Genomic DNA, 11,160 nt, shown 5'->3' on the forward strand with positions numbered 1-11,160 from the left:
CGACAGGGCGGTTTGGAAATCACCCGCATTTCTTTTTAAACTGGTTCATTTTCACTTCAATTATAACACCAGCGAAGCCGCTAGAGCCGAACTGTTGTCTGCTTGACTGAGTCTCTTTCAGTTGCAATATCCACACGCCCTAGCTGGTAAACACGGTCACAATTTCAACATCTGGGAAAGTATCAATTTTAAATACATCGACAAAAACATTTCACGACCTAAAAGATTGGGGACGCAGCCCGGCGAGGGGATATTTCTGAAGTGCTTTACGCTTTACAACGAGCCAAAAACACAAACAAGCGAGGCACATGAATATCTCTATAGTATATACCAGGGCTTCTCAAACTCGGTCCCGGGACCCCCTCAAACTCGGTCCCGGGACCCCCTCAAACTCGGTCCCGGGACCCCCTCAAACTCGGTCCCGGGGACCCCCTCAAACTCGGTCCCGGGACCCCCTCAAACTCGGTCCCGGGACCCCCTCAAACTCGGACCCCCTCAAACTCGGTCCCGGGACCCCCTCAAACTCGGTCCCGGGACCCCCTCAAACTCGGTCCCGGGGACCCCCTCAAACTCGGTCCCGGGGACCCCCCTGCTGCGGCTGCAGGTTTCCATTCCAGCCCAGCCCTCAATAATCACTGAACCAGACCCTTCACTGAACCGATAACTTGCTTAATTAGACCTTTTGACTTGTTTTCAGCTCTCGAACAGTTTGCATATCTCAAGTTGGCTGTAACATTTAATAAGGGTCTGGGTCAGTAATCGAGAGCTCGGCTGGGGGCGGGGGGGTCCCCGGGAGCGAGTTTGAGGGGGTCCCCGGTCTGTATGTATGCAGCTGCATTACACTCTGCCCTTCTCAAAATGGCCGCTGAGAAAGCCGGCGAGCGCATGACCTCACCGATGACGCGGCGGGCCGCTTTCGTGCTTCAGTCCCTGGCAGCCAGCGAGGGGGAGACAGCGGGAGGCGTCCTGTTACAAACGCAATTAAAACAGTAAAGCAGCCTTTAAAAAACGCACGCAAGCCACCCCGCTAACCCCCCCCATCCAACTCTCTCTCCGCATTTTGCGCCGCACGAACACAAGCCATGTTCAGCCTGTCCTCCGACTCGAAGCGCAGAAAGGAGCCCGAGTTGTTCCAGACCGTTTCGGACGGGCTGAAGCGGCTCTACCGCTCCAAGCTGCTCCCGCTGGAGGAGGCGTACCGCTTCCACGACTTCCACTCCCCGGCTCTGGAAGACGCCGACTTCGACAACAAGCCCATGGTGCTGCTGGTCGGGCAGTACTCCACCGGCAAGACCACTTTCATCCGCCACCTGATGGAGCAGGACTTCCCCGGGATGCGGATCGGACCGGAGCCGACCACGGACTCGTTCATCGCGGTGATGCACGGCGAGCAGGAGGGGGTCGTGCCGGGCAACGCGCTGGTGGTGGACCCGAAGAAACCTTTCCGAAAACTCAACGCGTTCGGAAACGCCTTCCTCAACCGGTACCCGCTTGCTGGCTGGGGTACATGTTGGGTTAGGCTTAGATTTATTCGGTTTTGTTTTTGATAAGTCCTTGTTCTCTCTCTGTCTCTCTGTCTCTGGAGGCAACAAAACTAAAACGTGTATTTAGATAACCTTGTCTGAGAAATGCTGGCCAAACGAAAATACTATTTTAATGAGTGTTCGTGTAAGCTAATAATAATAATAATAATAATAATAATAATAATAATGCAATGCTTTATTTGCATTATAATCGGGTCTTGCTGTAAAATTGTTATCCCTGAATAAATAGCTCTGTAATATATCCCACTGTGTTTTGCAGATATTATTATTATAATAATAATAATAATAATAATAATAATAAGTTTAATATTCGTTGTCTCTCAAGTTTCGGACAGAAAGGCCTGTAATAAACGGGCCGTCCCGTATCGGGGGGGGGGGGGGGGGGGGGGATCGCCAACGCCCCATAAAAGTGAACCGACCCGCGGGTTAATATTTTACAAGCCCGGTTCATTCGTTAACCGAGGCGCTGCGACCCGAGGGGTAAACTCCTCTCTATTATTATTATTATTACTGTTCATAATGGGAAGTGTGTTTGTTTTACGCGTAGAGGACAGTACGATCAGAAGCCCTGTTAGCAAAGCACGCTGCGCTTCAAGCAGAATTGCAAACAGGAGCCTGTGTTTTACAAAAAAAAAAAAATATAAATAAATATATATATATATGAATGTCATCGATTTGTTTGTGCTAATATATACTAATTTGATGTAGTTTTTGAGGAGGGACTGGGAGGGAAGCAGTGTGGCTCTAGCGGAGCTGAGGAGGGACTGGGAGGGAGGGAAGCAGTGTGGCTCTAGTGGAGTGAGGAGGGACTGGGAGGGAGGGAAGCAGTGTGGCTCTAGTGGAGCTGAGGAGGGACTGGGAGGGAAGCAGTGTGGGGAGGGAGGGAAGCAGTGTGGCTCTGAGGAGGGACTGGGAGGGAGGCAGTGTGGCTCTAGTGGAGCTGAGGAGGGACTGGGAGGGAGGGAAGCAGTGTGGCTCTAGTGGAGCTGAGGAGGGACTGGGAGGGAAGCAGTGTGGCTCTAGTGGAGCTGAGGAGGGACTGGGAGGGAGGGAAGCAGTGTGGCTCTAGTGGAGCTGAGGAGGGACTGGGAGGGAGGGAAGCAGTGTGGCTCTAGTGGAGCTGAGGAGGGACTGGGAGGGAGGGAAGCAGTGTGGCTCTAGTGGAGCTGAGGAGGGACTGGGAGGGGACTAGGGAGGGACCTGTGGAGGGAGTGGAGCTGAGGAGGGAGGGAGGGAAGCAGTGTGGCTCTAGTGGAGCTGAGGAGGGACTGGGGGAGGGGCAGTGTGGCTCTAGTGGAGCTGAGGAGGGACTGGGAGGGAGGGAAGCAGTGTGGCTCTAGTGGAGCTGAGGAGGGACTGGGAGGGAGGGAAGCAGTGTGGCTCTAGTGGAGCTGAGGAGGGACTGGGAGGGAGGGAAGCAGCGTGGCTCTAGTGGAGCTGAGGTGGCTCTAGTGGAGCTGGAGGGAGGGACTGGGAGGGAGGGAAGCAGCGTGGCTCTAGTGGAGCTGAGGAGGGACTGGGAGGGAAGCAGTGTGGCTCTAGCGGAGCTGAGGAGGGACTGGGACCTCGTCCATTGATCTTCTGAACTTGTTTTCCATTCAAACATGCCGATGGAAGTCCCTCTGTCTCCTCTCCCCCTCTCGTGTGTATTGGGAGGGGCGTGTCGGTGCCTCTGTGTGCTGTCTCTCAGAGCAACGAGGGATCTGGAATGCAAAGGCGGCCAGCTGTCAAGAGACCCTGAGCAGAAACAGCTGATTGTTAAAATATCTCTGTCTCTCTCTCTCTCTCTCTCTCTCTCTCTCTCTCTCTCTCTCTCTCTCTCTCTCCCTCTCTCTCTCTGTCTCACACATGCATGTCTCTGACTGTAGATCACTGGCAGTTTAATCAGTCACAGCTGATCTCGCTGTCTTGTCACACTGGGGCTGATCAAGCTGCTAGCGGTTCGCTGTTATGATTTGATACATTTGATGATTTCAGATAAAGCACGCCGCACTGTCCCTGCGGGGAGAGGAGCTACAGACACCCTGACTTCACTGAAGAGGCTGTTTGAGAGGGGGAGGGGAGGGGGGGCTTTTTAAATAGCCCTGAGTCAGTGATACAGGCGCAGTGAGCCGCCCCTTGTTGTCTTGTCCTGTCTGTGTGTGTGTGTGTGTGTTTCGCTCGCTGGCAGGTCCTGTTTCAGGCTGAGCTTTGCTCCACAGTGCAGGTGATCTCTGTTCGAATGTACTTTCCCCTGAAGCAAGAGTGAAAGTGAAGGCTTGCAGGCCGGTTTCTTCTCTGCTCCCTCGAGGTGTCCAGTTTCAACTGGAGTGAAAGACTGGGGATTCCCGCGGCCCCTCCCGGGGGGGAAAAAAAAAAAAACTGGAGCTTCCCGGAATATGTGGGATTGTAGCGGAGCAGGGAATGTGGAGAGAGGAGTTTGTGAAGGAATCGGTCCTTCAAAGAAACAGGACCCTTGTGTGTGTGTGTGTGTGTGTGTGAGTGCTCAGTCGAGTTATTTCAGTTCTGGTTCCTCTTGCACTGTTTTCTGCTCGGCAGCGCTGGGTGTGTCAGTGTGTGTGTGTGTGTGTGTGTGTGTGAGTGCTCAGTCCAGTTATTTCGGTTCTGGTTCCTCTTGCACTGTTTTCTGCTCAGCAGCGCTGGGTGTGCCTTCACTGGGCTCCTTTCCAAATCGCAGGAGTGAAACTCGGATCCCTTTATCCCACTCCCCACACGGCACACATTTCCACTAAAAACTATTGTTAAACTATATTGATATGTAATTGTTGGTGTGGGTGTGAAAGCCTCTGTGCACGTAGATCCAGCGGAGGACAGTGAAGTTAGAGACGTTGTGTTTTTTGTGTTGAATTGTTCTCGTTTCTTCCCAGGTTTATGTGCGCTCAGCTTCCCAATCCAGTCCTGGAAAGCATCAGTATAATCGACACGCCGGGAATCCTGTCTGGAGAGAAGCAGAGGCTCAGCCGAGGTAGGGATCGGATCAGACTCCGGGCTGGGAATCAGTGAAACCTGGACTGGATCACACTGCTGTGCAATAGGAGTCTGATTCCCAGCCATGTGCTGATCTTTTTCATGTTTAAAAAAAACCAGAAGACTAGTTTCTTTGTTCAAATTAGTTTGTTATTATTATTATTATTATTTCTCTGAGTTCTGAGAAGTCAAAGGGGTTTTTCTCTTCTGCTGAAATAACAAATGCTCATCAGAAAGAGAGAGAGAGAGTGAGAGAGAGCGCACACACACACACACACACACACACACACACACACACACACACACACACACACACACATATGGCACGGCTGCTCTGGAGAGACTGGTCTCCCTGTGATCGTGCTGAGAGTGTGTTTCATTCTCTCGTCTCTGTGACAGACCCTCGCAGACTCTCCCCCCCCCCCGGGTGAGTGCCCCCTTGCTTCTTGCTCTGCCTCTTGAACCCGTGTTGTTCAGGAAGCCGTGTGTTCAGAGATAATACAGAAAGTGAGCTGCAGGGAAGGATGTGATTCAACCTGGAAACCAAAACCCAGCATGAGAGCCAGCGCTGAGCGAGTGGAACATTCCCCCCCTTCCTCTCCGCTCTCCTCCCCTCTCCGCTCCCCTCTGCTCTCCTCCCCCCTCCCCTCCCCTCCCCTCCCCTCTCCCAGGCTGGCAGTGAATAGGATTCTTGAGCTGCAGGATTTCTCCTTGGCTCCGTTCATCTCTCTTGTTCCTCAGCGCTCAGGAAGCTGCGAGGAGGTCAAGTGAGGGGCAGGCCCTGTGTTGTGAGGTGGGGGGGGGACTGAAGCACAGGGAAGCGAGGCTGCAAGAGGATTCTCATGCAGCTTGTATCTGACGACGCGAGAGACGCTGTCGGGGTGTCTCAATGCTGAAGCGATTGCGAAACCATTTATCAGCAGAGCCCCGGCGAACTCAAAACTGTGAAGAAATTCACGTGAGAATTTCAGTTGTGTGAGTGGGAGAGAAATCCACTTCCTTCTCAAGCACACACACACACACACACACACCACACACACACACACTCTAGAGATATACTCAATGGGCGGAGTCAACGGAGTCAAGCAGGATAGCAATGTCTCCCAGTCCAGGTTTTACTGCTAGCAGCTTGATCAGCCCCCAGTGTGTCTAGCTAACAAGCTCAGGTGTGTCTGATTATTAAACTCCTAGTGAAAGCAGGACTGGATCACACTGCTGTGCAGCGGGAGTCTGATTATTAAACTCCTAGTGAAAGCAGGGCTGGATCACACTGCTGTGCAGCGGGAGTCTGATTATTAAACTCCTAGTGAAAGCAGGACTGGATCACACTGCTGTGCAGCGGGAGTCTGATTATTAAACTCCTAGTGAAAGCAGGACTGGATCACACTGCTGTGCAGCGGGAGTCTGATTATTAAACTCCTAGTGAAAGCAGGACTGGATCACACTGCTGTGCAGCGGGAGTCTGATTATTAAACTCCTAGTGAAAGCAGGGCTGGATCACACTGCTGTGCAGCGGGAGTCTGATTATTAAACTCCTAGTGAAAGCAGGACTGGATCACACTGCTGTGCAGCGGGAGTCTGATTATTAAACTCCTAGTGAAAGCAGGACTGGATCACACTGCTGTGCAGCGGGAGTCTGATTATTAAACTCCTAGTGAAAGCAGGACTGGATCACACTGCTGTGCAGCGGGAGTCTGATTATTAAACTCCTAGTGAAAGCAGGACTGGATCACACTGCTGTGCAGCGGGAGTCTTATTATTAAACTCCTAGTGAAAGCAGGACTGGATCACACTGCTGTGCAGCGGGAGTCTGATTATTAAACTCCTAGTGAAAGCAGGACTGGATCACACTGCTGTGCAGCGGGAGTCTGATTATTAAACTCCTAGTGAAAGCAGGACTGGATCACACTGCTGTGCAGCGGGAGTCTGATTATTAAACTCCTAGTGAAAGCAGGACTGGATCACACTGCTATTCCTAGTCGTTTACTGCTCCTAGGAACCCTATTGTAACCCCTCTCTCTCCCCTCTCCCCTCCTCCTCTCTCCCCTCCTCTCCCCTCTCCCCTCTGTCCTCTCCTGTCCCAAGGCTATGACTTCGCTGCGGTTCTGGAGTGGTTTGCCGAGCGGGTTGACCGGATCATCCTCCTCTTCGACGCCCACAAGCTGGACATCTCGGACGAGTTCTCCGAGGTGATCCAGGCCCTGAAGAACCACGAGGACAAGATCCGGGTGGTGCTGAACAAGGCGGACCAGATCGAGACGCAGCAGCTGATGCGGGTGTACGGCGCCCTCATGTGGTCGCTGGGCAAGATCATCAACACCCCAGAGGTGGTGCGCGTCTACATCGGCTCCTTCTGGTCCCAGCCGCTGCTCAAACCCGACAACCGCAGGCTGTTCGAGGCCGAGGAGAAGGACCTGTTCAAGGACATCCAGGGGCTTCCCCGCAACGCAGCCCTGCGCAAACTCAACGACCTGATCAAGAGAGCGCGGCTCGCCAAGGTACCCCCGCCCCTGACCCTGTACCCCCGCCCCTGACCCTGCGCAAACTCAACGACCTGATCAAGAGAGCGCGGCTCGCCAAGGTACCCCCGCCCCTGACCCTGTACCCCCGCCCCTGACCCTGCGCAAACTCAACGACCTGATCAAGAGAGCGCGGCTCGCCAAGGTACCCCCGCCCCTGACCCTGTACCCCCGCCCCTGACCCTGCGCAAACTCAACGACCTGATCAAGAGAGCGCGGCTCGCCAAGGTACCCCCGCCCCTGACCCTGTACCCCCGCCCCTGACCCTGCGCAAACTCAACGACCTGATCAAGAGAGCGCGGCTCGCCAAGGTACCCCCGCCCCTGACCCTGTACCCCCGCCCCTGACCCTGCGCAAACTCAACGACCTGATCAAGAGAGCGCGGCTCGCCAAGGTACCCCCGCCCCTGACCCTGCGCAAACTCAACGACCTGATCAAGAGAGCGCGGCTCGCCAAGGTACCCCCGCCCCTGACCCTGTACCCCCGCCCCTGACCCTGCGCAAACTCAACGACCTGATCAAGAGAGCGCGGCTCGCCAAGGTACCCCCGCCCCTGACCCTGCGCAAACTCAACGACCTGATCAAGAGAGCGCGGCTCGCCAAGGTACCCCCGCCCCTGACCCTGTACCCCCGCCCCTGACCCTGCGCAAACTCAACGACCTGATTAAGAGAGCGCGGCTCGCCAAGGTACCCCCGCCCCTGACCCAGCTCCTGTACCCCTGACCCAGCTCCTGTACCCCTGACCCAGCTCCTGTACCCCTGACTCTGACCCGATCATGTGTTAATGAAGTGGAGTGTCTGTGACGGCGCGTGTGTTCAGAGACGACGCGCCTCTCCTCTCCGCTGCAGCTCGGGGGGAGGTGTGTGTGTTTATGTTCTAGTTTTATTTGCTCAGCTGTTTTCTCACAGCCTGGCTGTAAAGGTTGTCTCGCTCAGAAGTCAGTGTCGGGGAGACGGGCGTTGCCCGGGCGATCGCGGGAGGATCTCTCTCCTGGCTGTGAAGTGACTTTGCGCTGTCGTATGATTTTTATCATGCTGAATCGCTCTTTCAGCGGTGGGGGTGGGGGTGGTGAACTCTGCTTCCACTGCTGCTGCTGCAGAGTCACTGCAAGTAGGAAAGCGTGGACTGGGCGACACTGCTGTGCAATAGGAGTCTATCAAACCGTGCAGTACAACTTGAGGAGAATTTAAAAAAAAATATTTGCACAAAGCAATTAAGTGAAATTGTATATAGATGTATAATACATACAAATAAGTAATCTCTCTCTCTCTCCTCTCTCTCTCTCTGTCGCTTGCTCTCTTGCTCTCTGTCTCCCTCTCTCTCTTGCTCTCTCTGTCTCTCTCTCGCTCTCTCTCTCTCTCTCTCTCTCTCTCTCTTTGCTCTCTCTCTCTCTCTCTCTCTCTCCTCCCCAGGTCCATGCCTATATCATCATTGCTCTGAAGAAGGAGATGCCCAACGTGTTTGGGAAGGAGAACAAGAAGAAAGAGTTGATCAGTAACCTGGGGGAGATCTACCTGAAGATTGAGAAGGAGCACCAGGTCTCTCCTGGAGACTTCCCCAGCCTGAAGAAGATGCAGGTATCCCCAAAGCACTGGCCCTTTAAACACAGATCGAGGAACCCCCCCCTGCCCCCCACACACACACAGAGAGCTGCAAGCTAACCACCTTCAAGCAGGTGACCGTGGCCCTGTGACCTTCGCCCAGCAGCCACACACCTGTGTTTACAAAACAGCAACGTCACTGTTTTTGTTTGTGCGTGAGCGAGATCGCGTGACCGATATTGACGGGATAAACAGAGGCGCAGGACTCCATACCAAGCCAGCAGAGAACTAGCTAGATTACTATACAGTGTCTTTATAATATACAGCACTAGACCCTGATATTGATGAGATCCAGCCCTCTGAAATGTCTTTATAATATACAGCACTAGACCCTGATATTGATGAGATCCAGCCCTCTGAAATGTCTTTATAATATACAGCACTAGACCCTGATATTGATGAGATCCAGCCCTCTGAAATGTCTTTATAATATACAGCACTAGACCCTGATATTGATGAGATCCAGTCCTGTGAAATGTCTTTATAATATACAGCGCTAGACCCTGATATTGATGAGACCCAGCCCTCTGAAATGTCTTTATAATATACAGCGCTAGACCCTGATATTGATGAGATCCAGCCCTCTGAAATGTCTTTATAATATACAGCACTAGACCCTGATATTGATGAGATCCAGCCCTCTGAAATGTCTTTATAATATACAGCACTAGACCCTGATATTGATGAGATCCAGCCCTCTGAAATGTCTTTATAATATACAGCACTAGACCCTGATATTGATGAGATCCAGCCCTCTGAAATGTCTTTATAATATACAGCACTAGACCCTGATATTGATGAGATCCAGCCCTCTGAAATGTCTTTATAATATACAGCACTAGACCCTGATATTGATGAGACACAGCCCTCTGAAATGTCTTTATAATATACAGCGCTAGACCCTGATATTGATGAGATCCAGCCCTCTGAAATGTCTTTATAATATACAGCACTAGACCCTGATATTGATGAGATCCAGCCCTCTGAAATGTCTTTATAATATACAGCGCTAGACCCTGATATTGATGAGATCCAGCCCTCTGAAATGTCTTTATAATATACAGCACTAGACCCTGATATTGATGAGATCCAGCCCTCTGAAATGTCTTTATAATATACAGCACTAGACCCTGATATTGATGAGATCCAGCCCTCTGAAATGTCTTTATAATATACAGCACTAGACCCTGATATTGATGAGACACAGCCCTCTGAAATGTCTTTATAATATACAGCGCTAGACCCTGATATTGATGAGACCCAGCCCTCTGAAATGTCTTTATAATATACAGCACTAGACCCTGATATTGATGAGATCCAGCCCTCTGAAATGTCTTTATAATATACAGCACTAGACCCTGATATTGATGAGACCCAGCCCTCTGAAATGTCTTTATAATATACAGCGCTAGACCCTGATATTGATGAGACCCAGCCCTCTGAATTGGCTCTCTCCCCTCCCTCTCAGGAGCTGCTGGCCTCTCAGGATTTCACGCGGTTCCAGTCTGCGAAGCCGAAGCTGCTGCAGGTCGTGGAGGATATGCTGGCGAACGACATCGCGCGCCTCATGACCATGGTGCGCCAGGAAGAGGCGGCCACGCCCAGCCAGGCGGTGAAGGGCGGGGCGTTCGAGGGCACCGCCAACGGGCCCTTCGGCCACGGCTACGGGGAGGGTGCCGGCGAGGGGATCGACGAGATGGAGTGGGTGGTGGCGAAGGACAAGCCCAACTACGACGAGATCTTCTACACGCTGTCTCCCGTCAACGGCAAGGTCTCGGGGGCCAGCGCCAAGAAGGAGATGGTGAAGTCCAAGCTGCCCAACACCGTGCTGGGAAAGATCTGGAAGCTGGCGGACGTGGACCAGGACGGTTACCTCGACGACGAGGAGTTCGCTCTCGCCAACCACCTGATCAAGGTGAAGCTGGAGGGGTACGAGCTTCCTGAGCAGCTGCCCGGGCACCTGGTGCCCCCCAGCAAGAGGGGAGGGGCAAAGGGGGGAGCGGAGATGGGAGGGGAGTAGAGAGAGGGGAGGGCCTCCCCGTTTCCCCCCTCTCCCTCTACCCGTCATTGGGGATCTGAGATGGAGGAGAAGAGAGAGGCCTGAGGAGCAAAGGGGGTAGCGGAGAGGGAGGGAGTAGGGAGTAGAAGAGGGGTTTCAAAGGGGGGAGCGGAGATCGCCTACCTCGAGATAGAGAGAGGGGCCAAAGGGGGGAGCTTTCAGTATGGGAGGGGATGGAGGGGAGTAGAGGAGAGGGGGCCTCCCCGGGAGCCCCCCTCGAGTCCTACCACCCTCCCTCATCTCTCTCAGAGCCCCTCCAGGGGTTTAGAGAGAGAGGGGAGGGCCAAGCTTGTCGGGGGGAGCCCCCCAAGGGGGGAGCGGAGATTGGAGGGAGAGGCGGAGAAGAGAGAGAGTTGGAGGTCCAACAACTGAATGGGGGGAGCCCTGGATTGGGAGTACATTCTCAAAGGGGAGCGCGCTGAGATGGCCTCTCGTGGAACGACCCCAAGTTTCCCCCGAGGCTGGATCTG

At 53.3% G+C, this 11,160-nt stretch overlaps 1 protein-coding gene across 1 annotated transcript; it reads left to right on the forward strand.

Moving 5' to 3' along the window:
* The first annotated feature begins 915 nt into the window (after positions 1 to 915).
* On the forward strand, positions 916 to 10,658 carry ehd1b (EH-domain containing 1b). The gene is made up of 5 exons (XM_041243437.1): positions 916 to 1,483; positions 4,412 to 4,509; positions 6,597 to 7,009; positions 8,443 to 8,607; positions 10,100 to 10,658. The coding sequence occupies exons 1-5, from the start codon at positions 1,083 to 1,085 to the stop codon at positions 10,649 to 10,651; spliced, it is 1,629 nt and encodes a 542-aa protein (XP_041099371.1). The 5' UTR covers positions 916 to 1,082; the 3' UTR covers positions 10,652 to 10,658.
* Positions 10,659 to 11,160: the final 502 nt, after the last annotated feature.

Source organism: Polyodon spathula, unplaced genomic scaffold (assembly GCF_017654505.1).
Source record: "Polyodon spathula isolate WHYD16114869_AA unplaced genomic scaffold, ASM1765450v1 scaffolds_1743, whole genome shotgun sequence".
Taxonomy (NCBI): Eukaryota; Metazoa; Chordata; class Actinopteri; order Acipenseriformes; family Polyodontidae; genus Polyodon; species Polyodon spathula.